The sequence below is a fragment of the Impatiens glandulifera genome, chromosome 8 (genome assembly GCF_907164915.1).
Source record: "Impatiens glandulifera chromosome 8, dImpGla2.1, whole genome shotgun sequence".
NCBI classification, from domain to species: domain Eukaryota; kingdom Viridiplantae; phylum Streptophyta; class Magnoliopsida; order Ericales; family Balsaminaceae; genus Impatiens; species Impatiens glandulifera.
In genome coordinates, this window is record NC_061869.1 from 5,813,451 (window position 1) to 5,832,872 (window position 19,422).

The window sequence follows — 19,422 nt, forward strand, 5'->3', positions numbered from 1 at the left end:
CATACAGAAATGAAATATGTGATTAACAATGTTGTCTCATCCATTAAGTGAGGATACTCGTCCGTTGTGTTGTGTAACCGTAATTAACAAAGTTTGACAATAACTTGAGCAATGACACAATGTGTTAAACTATGTAATTACCCCATCTTTCCTGCTTTGAGTCTGGCAATTATCTGTTTGTCATTGTGGAATAATTTAGGGAGGTTGGTAGGCACCCCAGATCTGCTGTTGCAGATTTGGTACTTCACCCTACACCACCTTCACAATATATGTTGACTTTTCATTCTCTCTTCATTACTTTTGACTTATCCTATCCATTTCGTCACCACTTTGTGGAAAATCGTTCGGTATGAATCTGTTAGATACCTGTGACTCGATTGGTGAAATAGTACCTCTCCCCCAAAAAGCATGTTTTTTTTTACCGACGCACAAAGAAAATATTTTGTTGCGAATGAACAAGATATTGAGGAATTGTCCATACGTAAAATCATAATTATTGATACGGGCCCTTTCCACATAAAAGGTGGAGCACCAAATCTGCAAGAGCAGATCTGAGCCCCAACAAAACCCGTTTGTAGGTCATATAGGTTTGATTCTTTCAACAAAATGCGTATTCAAAAAATAATTTGATTATATTATATTAAGAGAAATGATTTGACAACGAAATTATAACGGGTAAGAAAGAAAAATTTATTTATTTTTTTTAGGAAAATGGTCTGAGACGAGATTTTTGTGGCCTTGTGCATGATAAAGAGAAATTTTATTTTCAAAAAAATAGCAATTTTTTTTTGTGTCTATGTAAAGAAGAGAAAAAAAATTATTATTAATTTTTTTCGGGAGAAATGGTCATGTTTGAGAGATTTTTATCTCGAATATGGCCATGTTCCGGATATTTTTGTCCTTTTTTGGCCATGTGCAGGAGAGAAAAAAATTTAATTTTTTCTTCTTCGAAAAAATGACCATGTTCTAGAGTTTTTTTTGTCATGTGCAGGAAAGAGAAAAATATTTTCTTCAAAAAATGACTATTTTCGGGAGATTTTTGTGGTCATATGCAGGAGAGAGACTTTTTTTTTTTCGTGAAAATGGGTAATATCCGGAGATTTTTTTTTATAATCATACAAAAGTGGCAAACCATATCAGATTTATTTTTCCCAAATTCGTTGCCCTAATCAATTAGTCATTAATTAAATACCCACAATCTGACTCTATTTTCGAATGGATCCGTACGATTGAACATACATATTTGGTTAGCTAGTTAATTCAGATTTTCTATACATTTTGAACATAAAAAAAAAAAAAGTTAAGAAACTAGTTAGATTTAACTTATTAAAGTATAAAAGAGATAATATTTTGCTTATTTATGTATGTCCCATTGCAAAAAAGATGTAAAACAAATGTAGTATAAAATAAAGTTGATTTATTTATACTGGTTTCATATAATGTCTTTAAAGAATGAACATTATTTAAAAGAAGAAAAAATATCAGAGCCAAGATAAATAATAGACATATTATTGCCTTAATAAAATAATAGCCAACTATCTATAAATTCTCATTCCATCCTTTACAGTTCACATGCATCCCCACATTGCATTTGGTATCTTAATCAATGACCATTACTATCCTTCAAGATGTGATTTTATTTCTGGCATTTACATTGGCCATTTTCATTTTTAAGATAAAAATATGTACTCCAAGCTTACCTTCTAAAGCTTGTCTACCTCCGGGTCCTAAACCATGGCCAATTATTGGAAATCTTTTCATAATGATAAGAAACAAACCATTTTTTCGATGGGTTCATTCCACCATGTCCCAAAAGGGATACGAGATCTTTTGCATACTTCTTGGAAGTGTGCATGTGATAGTGGTTAGCTCCCCGGAAATTGCATGCGAGTTCTTGAAAACACAAGATGCAAATTTTGCGTCACGTCCTACAATCCTATCAGCAGAGATAGTGAGTGGAGGATTTTCTGCGACGATCTTTACGAGTTTTGGTGATCAATGGAAAAAGATGCGGCGTGTAATGGTGTCTAACATACTTTCTCCGACTACCCTACGTTGGATGCACGACAAAAGAGCCGAGGAGGCTGACCACCTAATTCGCTATGTCACCAATTCTATCAAAAGGAATGACGGCGAAGTGAAAGTTAGGGTTGCAACGCAATACTTTAGTGGAAATGTGATAAGAAGGATGGTTTTTGGTAAGAGGTTTTTCGGGGAAGGGACTGAAAATGAGGGACCAGGAGTTGAGGAAGAGGAGTATATGGCTGGGATTTTCACTATACTAAAGTGTGTGTACAATTTCTCCATTTCCGACTATTTTCCATTTGTTCAACGAATGGATCTTGATGGGAACGTGAAAAGAACACGACAAGCAATTGAGAGTGTGAAGAAATATCAAGACTCGAAAATAGATAAGAGAATTAAACAATGGAAAGAAGGGACTAGAAGAGAAAAAGATGATCTTCTTGATATTCTAATCACTTTACAAGATGACCAAGGAAATGCTCTATTGACACCCGAGGAGATTAAAGCTCAAATTGTGGTAATAAAACCTAAATCTCTTACCTTATTGTTTCACGGATGATGTATACTTCATAGTAAAAAGTAAACGTAATTTAAGTAGATAATTTTTAAAACCTAAATGAATCTCTAATTAGTTGGCATGAGAATTAACAATGTTTTCAAGTTAGTGCATTACAACATAGTTCTATTATACATGTGTACAGGAAATAATGTTAGCATCGGTTAACAATCCATCAAACGCTATTGAATGGGCTCTTGCCGAGATGATAAACCATCCAAAGATAATGATAAAAGCCGTTCAAGAACTAAATCAAATTGTCGGAAATGACCGACTTGTCCAAGAATCCGACCTGCACAATCTCAATTACATTAAAGCTTGTGTGAAAGAATCTCTTCGTCTCCATCCTGTGTCCCCATTCAACGTCCCACATGTTTCCACTTCTGACACTACGGTGGCAGGTTACTTCATACCTAAAGGAAGTCATGTTCTCTTGAGCCGCTCAGGTCTAGGGCTTAACTCTAGGATATGGGATGAAGCACTTCAATTCAAGCCCGAACGTCACATTAAAGATGACTGTTCACATGTGAAATTGAAGGATCCGGATCTTCACTTATTGTCATTTAGTATAGGTCGACGTGGTTGTCCCGGTGTCAACCTAGGATCCAACATGACACTTATGCTTCTAGCTCGACTTCTTCAAGGTTTCACATGGAGTCCACCACCAAACACTAGTTACATTGAGCTTGTGGAGGCTATTGATGAAATGTCTCTCTCCAAGCCTCTACATGCCTTTGCAAAGCCACGATTGAATGGGAGTTTTTATGTTGATATTGAGAAAAAGATGTAGAGCTATGCTTTGTTTCATAGTTATGTTATCTTGTTAGATTAAAATAAGGTTGTCTCCCTTGGTAGTTGATGTGTTTTACATTTGATTGTTCATATAATAAAATTTTGTTATATAAGGTGTTTATTATCTATTAATGTGAAAAGGATATAATGGAGCATAACATTAAAAGGTTTATGATGAGGTTACTTCAAAGGTTGTCTCCTTGGTATTGAAGTGTTTTACATTTAATAGCTCATCTAATAAATATAAGTTTGTTATATAATGTGTTTATTATCTATTAAAAGGATTTTATATATGATATAATAGTATATGATTTATAACATGCATAACATTAATGGGTTACAATGACATATTCAGGGACGGTCCCAAGAATTAGGGTTTGGGTAGACTTAAAAAGAAATTGGAGTAGACTTAAAAAAATAACGAAAAAATTCTGAATAAAAGTAGTAGATAAAAGTAAGTTTTACTATTTTTTTTAATAATTAAATTAAAAAATATTGAAATATATTGAATTGTTTTAAGAAATTAACGGTTATAGTCAAATTTGAACCGTAAAAAGAAACATTTTTTTTTGGAGCCCACCCGAAACCCTACATAGATCCGTCTCGGACACATCAATAATAGAGGGTTAAGATGATACTATAAAACCCTAACTTATTTGCCACAATATGTCTTTTATGATTAATAGTAAATCATATTTTTTTATATGCTCAAGGTTATTCGACAAAAACATAAATTTGCGTCACAAGATGCTTTAAGAATTCTTTTGTGACATTTAGTTGTAAGTGTTAGTGTTTTGGCTTAGCATTTTTATTTTTGTAATTTTGGATCATGTTAAAGAAAATTTATTTTTATTTTATATTCTTAATTATGAAATTTAATGGGTTGTTTCTCAAATTATTGTATACCTTAATTATATATATAAACAATAATGATATATAATTAATATTTTTAAAAATAAACTATTAGAATTTCAAAATGTCTAGATTTTACATATTTACAACATTTCAATTTTTTTTTCTTTTCTCAAATAAAATCATTTATCAACTTATGGACACTACAACTATCTTCCCATTGGACTTACATACCCAATTATATTTCAACACCTATTTGCAACAATATGGGACAACTCTATTACCACATTTCCTAACAATATAAAAAATAATTAAGGGAAATTAATAGCAATAAAAAAAATTATAATCTTAATTTGTCACATAACATTACTTTAACTTTTCCTTTACATAGTTTCGATTTTCATCATGATAAACTTATGAAAATGCATGCTCTACAATTTCAACTAAATAGAATTATTAATTTATTAAGATATTTTTTTTAAGAAATTTGTGTATATTTATTTAAGATCTCATTTGATGTGAAATTTTATGAAATTTTACTAAATTAAAATCATCTAATTACATATCTTTTCAACGAATGACTCTATTCATTAACTAAAATTTCAATATATTCTTATTTTATTTTGTAACATCTTAATTAAAAAACAAAAGAAAAAGTTGAAGAAAAAATAATTAAAATATTACTAAATTAAAATAATCTAATTACATATCTTTTCAACCAATATGACTCAATTCATTAACTAAAATTTCAATATATTCTTATTTTATTTTGTAACATCTTAATTAAAAAAAAAGAAAAAGTTAAAGAAAAAGTATTTAAAATATTTTGTTTGACTACAATGTATAGGGTGCTCGATTTTTATGACGAGAATTCATTAGAAAGTGAGGATGAAAATGAACACCATTCGAAAGTGAAAACTTATGATGGAGAAAATAGATACCACTTTTCGGATAACAATTGATATAGACGAAGGGAGGAAAGAGGTGAGAATCACACAAAATTTGTTAACCGGTTAATCCCTATTTTTTCCTTTATTTTACAAACCGGTATTGGTATCGGTTTTATCAGTTATGGCTAGCTAACAGTTTCAGTCGTTTAACCGAGTTTAACCGGAATCGATAATTTAAAATTTGATGGAATTTTAACATATTTTTATCATAATTATAATTCCACGTTATTGTAATATTATAAAAATAATTTTACATATTTCAATTTCAATAGTATTTTAGTTTTATTTATTTATTTATTTATTTATTTTTATAATTTTATATAAATTATAATTTATTTTTAAAATCAATTTTATACAAATTATAATTAAAATTAAAAAATAACTAATAATATAGATTAATAAATATTATAATATATATAATATTTACAAAATAATTAATATAAATTATAAAATATAAATATATAATTAAACTATTATCGGTAAAATAATAGTTAAATCGAAAACCGAACCATTTAATCGGTAAAAAACTGGTTAACCAGAACCAATTGAACCGGTTAACCGATAAACCAGTAAAATGAAACCGGTAAATTATCGATTCGATTATCAAATTTTCAATTATTTTTATACATCCCTAACATTAATGTTATTATTTTTTTTGGTATTTTCATTTCATTAAAAAATTCAAAATGAGAAAAAAATAACATTAGACTTAATTTAGAAAAAACAATGAAATGAAACAACAAAGCATTAAGTTAACAAAGGCACAAGTAAAAAAAAACAAATCTCTAACGCACCTTGAATGAAATAGTTGAGTGATTTCTTCCTATAAAATTCTCCAATTCTTGCATAATCTCTAACATTGCTCACTCATGAGTATTTTCCTCCGGTTTTATTAGCGAGTTCCCGGTTAGATATCTTGTCTTAAAATAATATAAAATATATATACATATAATGTTATAAATAAAATAAAATAAAATATACAAAAAACGAAAATCACAAAATAAAAAATTGGTAAATATTACTGAGAATTAAACCTTCAAATAAAATAATCCAAACGTTTATTAACAATGAAAATTGTTCATTAATTTGTCAATTAGTTCACAGAATTAACATCGTTGCATATACGTTAATTTGTTGAAATACGCTAGCTAAGTGAAAAATACATACGTTTATAGGCCAATTAAAGTTAAATGTTTATTATAATGTTATACTTTAATTTTCTAATTAGGTAATATTAATTAATTAAATAATTAATATTTAATTATAATTTAAATTAAATTATCTGTTAATTCACGTTTGAATTTAGTGTAAATTTGTTTTTTATTTGAATAAGAAGAACCAATCTTTTTATTTTCTCATAATTTCATTCAAATACGTTTTCAGATTAATTTTTATTTTTTTTATATTTATGTGATTTTCACATAGAACCGACCATTGTATTTTGAAAAAAAAGACTAATTGAATGTAACTCTAGAAAATATTAAAATGTACCTTTCAACCAAAAAAACTTAAAGTAATAAAGCTAATATGACACTCACATAGTCTCTTAAGAATTATTCTTGTTACTATATATATATATACTTTATAGGGATATGGAAATGTAAAATATGATTTTTTTTTTTTTTGTTAAATATAAGTGACTTTTAAGTGATTTTAATTGATAAGAGTACCAAATTACATGCCGTCGCTGTGGACTAGAATTGGATTGATTGAAAATTTGGAGGAGTGGATGTTGAAATTTGAAAAGAGATAAGATTACCCAATGACTACTATTGTAACCTTAAATTCATGAAATGATACATTTTTATGGTAGAACATAACATGTATTTGTGGGTGTTGTTATGAGTTCAAATTTTAACCTTCCGGACAATTTATAAAACAAATAATAATAATATAATTATACCTTATTTTAGAAAGTTAAAATAATATATATTTATTAAAATATTAAAAATAATTTATATAAATTTATTAAAATGTTTAAAAATAACCTATTAAAATATTTAAAATTATTAATTTGATAATTTAAATAGATTATCTAATTATTTGAAAATAATAAATTATATTATTTTGATCATTTTTACAAAGTTCTTTTATTGCCCAAGTTCAATAGTTTCTCTCATCACACAAATATAAACACACACATATATATATATATATATATATATATATATATATATATATATATATATATATATATATATATATATATATATATATTTAATTTTTTTTAATTTGGGGATAAATTTGAGAATCTTACAAACAAAAAAATGAATAAATTTGATATTTCACCAGAGGTTATAACGAATAAATCTTTTGTATTAATTATTTAGGTTACTTATATAAATTTGACTCATTCAAAATGAAAGATAAATTTAATATTTAATCCGAATTCTCAACGAATAAATGTTTTGCATAGAAATTAAGTCAATACATATAAATTAAGTTCTTAATTTTGCAGGATGTTGATAAAAATTTTGGGACGACTTAAATTGAAATGAAAGTCATATTAGCATGTTCCATTCAAACAAAATGCGAATAAATGTTATGGTATGAATTTTACACTTTTGACACTCTATTGAGTTTAGATGTATTTTTTTTACAGTATTTTTTAAACTCCCATCTCCATACCTATGTAATTGAATTTCTACTCCTAACTCATTTATGTGCATTATTCCATTTATCTTACAACTTGAAGGAAAAACAAAATTAAAGATATTTATTCATGACAATATGCGCGCAAATGTCTGCGCGAACAAAATTACATAATGTACAAATATTTTATTATTGTCACACTCAAGACATGTTTGATAACAGTATAAATTATATAGGATATATATAAATTGTATGTATAAGATAAATTGTAATTATATATTAATATTGTAAAGTATATTTATTTAATTTATATTATTAATTGGTTGTAATAAAATAAATAATAATATTTATGATTTAATTAAATTATAGTACACTTATAATAATATTTAATAAAATTATCAATATTTCAAAAGTATACATTTAAAATAATGAAATTAAAATATTTATATTATTTGATATTATATATGTAATAATACTACAAATATATGTTTAATTTAATGAAATCTGTTAAAATGGAAATTGTTTTAAACTTTGTATTGTTATTAGGCTCTTTTGGGCCTAGAGCATAGATGAAAAAAAAAACATTTTTTTAGAAAGTATTCACACACAATTACACTTTAATTTTGAACTGATTTGTGTGTTTTATGGGGGTGGGCAGGTAACTTTAAATATTAATTAAAGTTGATATATATATATATATATAATTTATAATTAACCTTACTGAACTCCTATACTATTAATTAGTAATGTAAAGTAGTAATTTTAAATTAGTCAATAGACACCAAACAAGAGTCTTCTTCTAAGGTGAATAGCGATATTAATTGAACTAGTATGAAACCCTACGTTGTACGGAAAAATATAAACGAAATTTTTATAAAATATTTAATTTAATAAAAGAGAATATATTTATATGAAGAGAAAATATAATATATATATATATATATATATATATATATATATAATTAGAGAAAAAAATAGAAGAAATAATTATTATTAATTGTTTCATAATATAAGTAAATTGTATAAAAATAAATAATAAACAAATAATATATAAATAATTGTGGAAAAATTATGTAAGGAAAAATATATTTATATAAAATTAATTATGAAATATATACATGATGTGAGAAAAAAGAATGATTGATTAAAACTGAAAATAATAATAATACAATACAAACCAAAAGGCTTGATTTAATTTAAACTATTGAAAGCAAAATAAAAATTTAAGTTAACACAATATTAAACAAACATTCATAAAAAAAATAAATGTATAACTCTAGTATAATTTAAGATATCCTATATTATAATAATAGTTAATAATGTATACTAATAAAAAAACAACTTCCATAAAATGAAATTAAAAAATTGTAAAATAAAAAACAAAAACTAAATTTTTTGTCTTTTTTGTCCTATCTCTTCAACAACTTTGTCTGTTGCTCCTCCCTAATAAAATTTAATTAACATATAAAACATATTTCAAAAACTTAAATAAGACATTAAAATAGATAATAAAAAAAACAATTTATTTAATCACAAAAAATTGAAAAAGTACCTCTTTAACAGCTTTGTTTGAAATTGATGATCCTCCATAATAAAATTTAATCAAATATATATAAACTTTTCAAATATCTAAATAAGACATTAAAATAGATTAAAAAAACAATTTATTTGATAAAAAAAATTGAAAAAGTATCTCTTTAACAATTTTGTCTGAAATTGATGCTCCTCCCTTAACAAAATTTAATTTAATATATAAAACACGTTTCAAAGTTGAGCATAAAGATATCCAAAATATGTTTACCTGTTGAGTAATGAGTGATTGACTTGGATCAAACACTTTTATAATTGTAAAATTGTGTGATTTTTTCTTGAGGTTGTAATCAGTAATATTAACTTGGAACACAAGTTTTCGCGATGACATTGATGATAACGGCAATGGTAAATCTTTGTCACAACTCGGATGTAATTATAAAATATTTAATTTAATAAAAGAGAATATATTTATATGAAGAGAAAATATATAATATATATATATATATATAATTAGAGAAAAAAATAGAAGAAATAATTATTATTAATTATTTCATAATATAAGTAAATTGTATAAAAATAAATAATAAACAAATAATATATAAATAATTGTGGAAAAATTATGTAAGGAAAAATATATTTATATAAAATTAATTATGAAATATATACATGATGTGAGAAAAAAGAATGATTGATTAAAACTGAAAATAATAATAATACAATACAAACCAAAAGGCTTGATTTAATTTAAACTATTGAAAACAAAATAAAATTTTAAGTTAACACAATATTAAACAAACATTCATAAAAAAAAATAAATGTATAACTCTAGTATAATTTAAGATATCCTATATTATAATAATAGTTAATAATGTATACTAATAAAAAAACAACTTCCATAAAATGAAATTAAAAAATTGTAAAATAAAAAATAAAAATTAAATTTTTTGTCTTTTTTGTCCTATCTCTTCAACAACTTTGTCTGTTGCTCCTCCATAATAAAATTTAATTAACATATAAAACACATTTCAAAAACTTAAATAAGACATTAAAATAGATAATAAAAAAAATAATTTATTTGATCACAAAAAATTGAAAAAGTACCTCTTTAACAGCTTTGTTTGAAATTGATGATCCTCCCTAATAAAATTTAATCAAATATATATAAACTTTTCAAATATCTAAATAAGACATTAAAATAGATTAAAAAAACAATTTATTTGATAAAAAAAATTGAAAAAGTATATCCTTAACAATTTTGTCTGAAATTGATGCTCCTCCCTTAACAAAATTTAATTTAATATATAAAACACGTTTCAAAGTTGAGCATAAAGATATCCAAAATATGTTTACCTGTTGAGTAATGATGTTGAGTAATGATTGATTGACTTGGATCAAACACTTTTAAAATTGTAAAATTGTAAAATTGTGTGATTTTTTCTTGAGGTTGTAATCAGTAATTTTAACTTGGAACACAAGTTTTCGCGATGACATTGATGATAACGGCAATGGTAAATCTTTGTCACAACTCGGATGTAATTGTAATAAATCTGAAACAGTTAGATTAACTAACTTATTTACAACTCTATCAAAAAGCACAAATAGTGCAGCTCCTGACTCGTCACCAACCTCAATCTCTAATTTATATCTAAAATAGATACAAAATAATTAATGAAAAAACAAAATAGTTATAATTAAATATATGAATATAGTTTGTTAATGATCAAAGAGACAAAAATAAACACCTTGGAGTAGGATTTTTTTGTAACTTTAACACATGAGTTGCAAAAAAAAACATCGCCCTCGAGCGTTACTTTTCTGCGACCATCATCACAAGAGTAGTAAAACCAACCATTGTAGTTGCATACATTATTGATTGTCGCTTCAACGGTACGTATACATTCCTGTTAACCAATAAACCAGTAAGATAACTATAAAAATATTGAAATACCAATTTTACCAACCTTGCTTTCCTCATTTGACAATAGGTTGTATAATTCCTCAATTGTGTGTCGATCTTTCATCATCTCATCTTGTAAAGACATCGAACTTTCAACAGTATCATCCAACAAACATACTTGAGATGGATGGACAGCAAATCTACAATTAGTTGAGTAAAGGTGGCACAAAAATAATAGTCATTAAAACAACAAATATTTAAACAAAGAGTATTGTTTAAAGAAAGACAATATCAACCTTTCTCGCATAATCACCACCTCTGGAATCATTAGATTTTGAAAAACTTGTGTGGCCGTTGTTGAAGAAAGGACATGATGACCTATTGAAAGCACATAAAAATGGTTAACACAAAATATTAAGACATAAACATATATTTTTTTTAAATTCATACCTTGGTATAACTTGACAAAAAGCCGGTCACAACTATTACGATAGGATCTTGGTTGTTAGATCCTTCAACAAATTCAAATTTTTCGGCTATGTTTCCCCATAAAGTTAGATTAATATCTTCTCCACTATAAAATAACACATAGAAAAAGTAAAAATTAAAATATTTAATAAATTAAAATATTTAATAGAGTAAAAAAACAAAAGAACTCATTTAACTTATAGATTTATAAATGACAAACCTATCAAATTGAAGGTTTAAACCACGTTTTGCAACTGTGTTATATCCAGTTTTGCTAAAAGTCTTAGAGCCCAAACTGATAAGACGAGCTATAATAACTATAACATAAAAAAGGAAAATGTAAGTTAAAAATTAAATGAAAGACAATAGTTAATCAAAACACTACCTGTTAGTTGTGAGCAATTGTCACTTCTAGAAATAACCTCCTTGTAATCAGAAAAATTAAATTTATATCTCGGAATATTTAGAATCTCAAAAAGTAGCTAAGCAAAATTTTCAAAGAGTTTGGAACTGGTTTTTACTGAGCGTTTGACTTGACAACTCGAAAATTTTGAAATATGTACATGTTACCCTCCTTTAATAAGTTTCGATGTCTTGGAACAAATTGACGATCAATGCTGACGTGAATAACCGCGCCCTATAAATTACATGTTAGTTTGCACTAACATACATTAATATATAACAAAATATTAAACACACTTACCTCCTTGTCTATTAATAAGAAATCAACACTTAGCAATTCATTATTTTTTTTTAGTATTTATTGCATCCCACATGTACATAACTCTTGCTACTAAATGTTTGTAGTTGCCATCCGTAGTCAAATCTAGAATTCTAATCCAATGGAGACATGTGTCCATTTTCTGATATTTTGATATGAATTGACATTATAATAGTTAGTATAAAATATAAACATAAAAATAAAATTTAAAATAAAAAAAAGTAAAAATAAAAAAACTTTTAAAATATTTATATGTAAATATAGATTAAATAATAATAAAAAATTAAATAATATAATATATTAAATATGAGAATAAAGACAAATATTATAAAATAATGAGAAATAATAAATATAATATATTTAAAAAATTTCTTTTATGATTAAAAATAAATATCGTGTATTAGTTTTTAATAGATTCACCTTCTTCTGTAAAAAATAGTTATTTATTTTTATGAAAATTTAATATATTATGCAAAATATTTTTTATATAAAAACATTAAGAATATTTAAGTGAATAATTGGATTGTTATAATTAATGAAAAATATATGTGAAAAAATGACCAAATATTTAAAAATTAGATGTTATGGACATAACAACACATTTATTTTAAAAAAAAAATATTTATATATCATATGTTAATAATAATAATAAATTATTAATATAATATGAATATATTAAAAATGAGAATAAAGATAAATATTGAAAAATAATGGGAAATAATAAATAATTAATTGAATGTTATAATAATATTTCAAAAAAAATTATTTATTTCTTTTGTGATTAAAAATAAATATTATTAAATACATTAAACTTTATCATGTGAAATTGTTTGGAATAGAAAAAAAATCTTATACTCAAAAGATAGAGATCATTTTTTTTTCAATTAATAAAACTATATGTATTTAAAAAAATTAAATATATTTAACCTAAAAAATTATTTTTATTTTATTAAATCATAAAATATAGTCATTACTCCTACTTTGACTCAAAAGAATAATGAATATTATATTGGATAACTTCAACTAAAGTAATTTTAAAAATATTTAAATTGAATAATAATAAAAATATTATTAATATAATATAAATATATTAAATATGACAAATATTATAAAATAATATGAATAATAAATTAATTAATTAAAGATTATAATAAGTAATAATAATATTTAAAAAAAATTGGAGAATAGAAAAAAAAATATTATGCTAAGAATAAAGAGATTATATGTATTTAAATTTTTTATTTTATTAATTAGTCATAAAATTTAATCAAAAGATAGGACGTTGTTGCAGCCCCTGAAATAATCAAATTCCTGAAGAAAAAGAACAATAAACAATAGATTCATAACATATTACCAATTTAATTATTGAATGAAATAATGATGTTGATAGAGAAATTGATGTTAATATAATTTAATTATTACTCACTTTAACCAAGATGGAATTCAAAAGATAGGACGTTGTTGTTGTTGCAGCGGCCTGAAATGATCAAATTTCTGGAAAAAAACAATGAACAATAGATTGGTGAAACATAACATATTACTAATTTAATTATTGAATGAAATAATGATGTTGATAGAGAAATTGATGTTAATATAATTTAATTATTACTCACTTTAACCAAGATGGAATTCAAAAGATAGAATGTTGTTGTAGTTGCCTAAAATGATAAAATTTCTGAGAAAAAAAAAGCAAAACAGTGAAAGCCGCAAAAGGAGACCGAATAGGCAGAATATCACTCTTCTCTCTTAAATTGAACCTTATTGATGTAAAATTATTTATAGGAAAACAAATATTTAGATGGAAAAGAAGATGAAAAGTTTGGTTGATTTATTATATTGATTTAATTTTATGTTTTTCATAATTATTGTTTTTGTGTTAAATTTTATAATTACTATAATATGATAACTGAAAGTTAAGTTTTATATTATAATTAATATAATATAATAACTGAAAGTTAAATTTTTTAATTAATATAATATATAATTGAAATTCTTAATTTTATTGTAGGTTTTAATGTTTTATAATTAGTATTTAATGCTAAACATGATAACTACATTTTTTTTCTATTTTATAATTAATATAATGGGATAACGGAAAGTTACATTTTATAATTAATATAATATATATTTGAAATTCTTGATTTTATTGCAGGTTAAGTTTTATATTATAATTAATATAATATGATAACTGAAAGTTAAATTTTATAATTAATATAATATATAATTGAAATTATTAATTTTATTGTAGGTTTTAATATTTTGTAGTTAGTATTTAATGTTAAACATGATAATTTTTTTTTTCTATTTTATAATTAATATAATGGAATAACTGAAAGTTACATTTTATAATTAATATAATATATATATAAAATTCTTGATTTTATTGTAGGTTTTAATGTTTTATAATTAGTATTTAATGCTAAACTCAATTAATATATATAAATATTTGGTTTAATGTGTATATGTAAAATATTAAATTTTAATATATTTTAATAATAATTATAACATTAATATATATATACAAATTAAAATTAATTAATATATTTATAGCGAGGAAAAAAAAACAATTCATAAATGAAGAGAGAGAAATATGAAAAAATACTTGTGATATGAGAATTATTTTGGAGAGAGCGTGAAGTACACCCTCAACAACATTTCAAATTAAGCGTTATTAGATATATATAGATCTGTCGCTAGTCCTTACTAATAGTTGCTATCGATCAGTTCCGCATTTAGATAAACATTTATTAAAACTAATTTTTTATTGGTTGGTTAATAGTGTTTAGAAAGAAAAACTGTTCATATATTGATACATGTAAACTATTTTGAGATAAAAGTTAATTAAATGGAAGACAACATTATTTAATTAAGGTAAACAAATATATATATATATATATCCAAACAAGAGAATCTAATAATAACAATGCAACAAGTGACTGGCCAAATCAGGGGCAAGGTATCCTTCCAAATTTGATCTTTCTACAAATCGACTTTGTTTGGATTTGTATCTCCCAAATCTGACCTACTTGAAATAATCTGTAAAAACGCAAGAAAGAAGAACACAAGAAGACACAGATTTATAGTGGTTCACTCAAATTGAGCTACGTTCACTTCAGCCGCCATAAAATTTCAATGAAGAAGAAAGAATACAAAGTTTTTGCATCACACTTTATCTCTCTAGAATTATGTCTTATTTTTGTAAACCCTTAATAATCACATATTTATAAGGTAAACATTCCGGTAATAAACATAAATAACTCTTGATCAAGCTCAAGCCCAAAACCAAATACAAACCCAATAAACTCTAATTAACAATATAGAGTTTATTATAAGTGTATATTTCATAACTCAACCAACTTCACTCTCCATAAAAAAAAAAAAAAAAAGAATACACGTTATGATGATTAGACATATTGATAAACCATTCAGATTAATCAAGTCGTAGTTACATTTAATCAATTTCGAGGGAGAATTTACTGATATTTTGAGAGTAGAATATATAGTATAAAAAATTATATAAAAGTGAATTTTTTATATTTGGTATAAAAGTATAATGGAGTTATTAAATTAAAGTTGAATGGTATATACATAAAGTTTTAGGAACTTTTTTCTATTAATTTTTTTTTTTACAATTTTAAGTTTGTTTCTATTTTTTTTAATTTGTCCCTTGTATTGTTTCTTGATTGCGATTGTATTTTTTGTTTTTCAAATCTACATGAAATATGACATAAAAGAACGTCGTTTAAACATAATAACAAAAACAATACAAAAATACGAGTGTTCACTTTCTCACCCAACAAACTTAAAATACAACGAGATTAATTATTTGAGAACAATAATGCAAACATAACATAAAATTTAGCGTTAACGAGCTCGAAAATTCTCAATAAGATAGCAAAAAATACTATTCATTCCTAATTAACATTTGAGTACGTCATTATAGTACGTTAATTAAGTTTGTTGAAAGTGTTACCCACCAAGGTAGTCTAGTGGTAAAGTCGACTTAAGAGATCAAAATGTCACGGGTTCGATTTCATCTGAATGCGCTTTGAGTTTGAGTTTAAGCCGTTAGAAAGAAAAGATGTGGACTTAAAGGGGCATTTGGGTTCTTTATTTGATCTATGGCCGAAGAAGTTACACATGGGATTGATGGAATTGGCAATATTTTCTATTGTTGTACTCATACATGTGGACCATGCAATCTTTCAGTTTTAGACTCGAAAATATTTCATCATGACAAGTTCTATGGCTAAAGATGATCAGGAAACAAGTTGTGGGGAGTTCAGTCCGAGCTTTACCAAACACTAATGATGATATGATGGTCCCCATTTGGATTTTGAAGATTTCAATGCTTCATCAAACTTCATTTTTCTTTATTTCTGTTTGGCCTTCCACTATATACACTATTGAAACTAGGTTATGTTTTATATCATTATTTTGAACATAATTAGTACCATAATGTTATTTTTCTTCTAATTGTTAGATTTATGAATGTTTTAATGATGCCATCGTTATGAAACATGTAGTTTATCTTATTAAGAATAAGCTTTAATTGTCCAAGAAAAATGTGGTTTCCCAATATAATTGGATTCTTTTCAAACTAGTTTATTTTGTTTATTTTTTTTTTTCTAAACTAACATAATCTATTATTTAAACTTAATTTTATTATTTTTTTCTTATTGTTATTTGACTACTCATCATAAAAATTATTAAGTAAGTATTTATAAAATGATTAAGTGAATATTTATTATATTACTCATTATTTTTTGTTGAACGATATATTTACGCCACAACACTATTCTTATGACGATAATAGATGTCTCTTCTGAAAAACCGGTAAAAATTTAATGATCTCATTGATTTTCTAGAGAATCTCCAAACTCATTACGCCACAACGCTATTTATAATATGTTTGTTCGTTAATTAACATTTTTACTTATGTTTTTATTATTGTTTCTCAAATTTAAATATATTTATACGTAAATTGTATATATAATCACTTATATCTATATATGCAAAAATCAATAAATACATTCTAATTAAACTCAATATTTTTCGAATTAAATTAACATCACACAAAATATTCATAATAATTTATACCATCAAAACAACAGTCATATCAAATTTCAAATATACTGACAATAAGCCACATGGAATGTTTTTATTATTCTTCTATACCATTTAGGTATTATTCTGATTTGATGTTTGTTTAATTTCTGTTCTAATTGCTATATATCATAATACAGACGCACATAAAACTTCATGTTCACTTTGTCTGGTTGGTTATAACTCATAAATCTTCATTTAACTAACCAGAAATTAAAAAAAAGAAAGAAATACCACATCAATCATCCAAAAGTATACTTAGAAAAAAGCATCTAGTCAACATAATCACTTCCATCACTGAGGTAACCACCACAAGAATCCAACCAATGCCAAATGTTTGAATAGGAAAGGAGCAAATAAACTTCGTTGCTCTAGGCAAGGATCAATCCACCACTCACACGACATACGTTCACTTCGTTCACCCCAATTAAACAATTAATCTACCAACATCAAGTTAGCACAAAAACCACTTAACAGAGACAAACTAGTACCGCTAGACGTGAAAATTTGACACATTATAAGGCCCAACCATCATTCTCGAATTTTAAGACGTTCACTAGCTAAACTCCAAAAATCGGAAGAAACTCAAACTCAAACCAAACCAATGCTAAGTTGAATCTTCTTGGTCGTGAATGATATCCGTGTCTAGTATTCTCCGTAGAGAATCATGTCATCCTCGGTAGAGACCGACGGACCATCTCACTAGTTTTTCCCATGAAAAGCTAATCTTGTGACCCAGCTAGAGGCGACACATTAGAAGACTCATTCATCATCCTCGGATTTGAAGATTCCCTAGCTAAATTCTGAAAATCAAAAGAAACTCAAACCAAATCAGTGCCAAGTTGAATCCTCTCGGTCGTGAATGATAACTACGTCTAGGTGGCGACTCAAATATGCAAAAGAAAGTCGATGTACATACATACCGATTTTTGGGCGTACACTATTTACATGAATGTCATTGTTAAGGGCTAGTTCAATTCTTAGACTAACGGTTTTACTAGTCGCATTAAATATAAAATGAGCTTGAACACAATGGAGAACTCTATTCATTTTAGGGTTTGATCATGGTGGGAGTAAAGATGTATACATAATGTTATGCGGTAGCAATGTATGCATTATTTTCATTGGGGCATTGTTATATCTTGTATGTTGATTTGTCTCTATACGATTACTATTGTGAGAAATTGTGGGAGTCCAAAATTCCTTCTAAGATCTCATTCTTTGGCTTGCGTGTATTCATGACTGGATTTTGACGAACGATATATGTATGAAGAAATGTTGTATTATGATTAGTTATTGTCGGATGTGCCTTATGGAAGTTGAAATGACATTTCACCTTCTTATGCATTGTCGTGGGATGACGGGTATTTAGAGCATAACTCAAATTCAGGGTGTGATGCTCGAGTCTTATGGTAGTTGTTGGGAGGTTTTGATCTAACCATCATATATGGAGGTCTTAATCGTTGGATTATCATCCTCTTATCTGTTGGACTATTTGGCTAGAAATGAATTGTCGTACTTTTAGTGATTGTATTTGACCGATGCGTATTATTCATAACGTCATTATTATGACACTATCTCAAAATTCATCTTGAAAAGCCTATGGAATCAGTTGGTGTAAATATGGAAATATGACATACCCCAATTTATAATAATATTTATAATTTTAAAATAATATTTTGATTTTTTTTAATTCAAAATAATCCAAAGGAGAGGACAAAATTAAATTATGATTAATTATCGTGATAATTAAAACTTAATAAGGAAAATTAATTAAAAGGACCAAAATAACTTTGATTAAAATATTATATTTATTTTACCCAAATTAAACTTAAAAGGGGTGAAATAATTTAATTATAATTATTTTAAACCTAAGTTATTTGTAATTTATAGCCTAAAATAATTAAATAAATATCCAAAAATACCCAAA

The 19,422-nt window shown here is 25.4% G+C and overlaps 1 protein-coding gene across 1 annotated transcript; it reads left to right on the plus strand.

Moving 5' to 3' along the window:
• The first annotated feature begins 1,584 nt into the window (after window positions 1-1,584).
• LOC124912349 (tyrosine N-monooxygenase-like) lies at window positions 1,585-3,484 on the plus strand. Its single transcript, XM_047452958.1, has 2 exons — window positions 1,585-2,542; window positions 2,727-3,484. The coding sequence occupies exons 1-2, from the start codon at window positions 1,607-1,609 to the stop codon at window positions 3,369-3,371; spliced, it is 1,581 nt and encodes a 526-aa protein (XP_047308914.1). The 5' UTR covers window positions 1,585-1,606; the 3' UTR covers window positions 3,372-3,484.
• The last annotated feature ends 15,938 nt before the right edge of the window (window positions 3,485-19,422 follow it).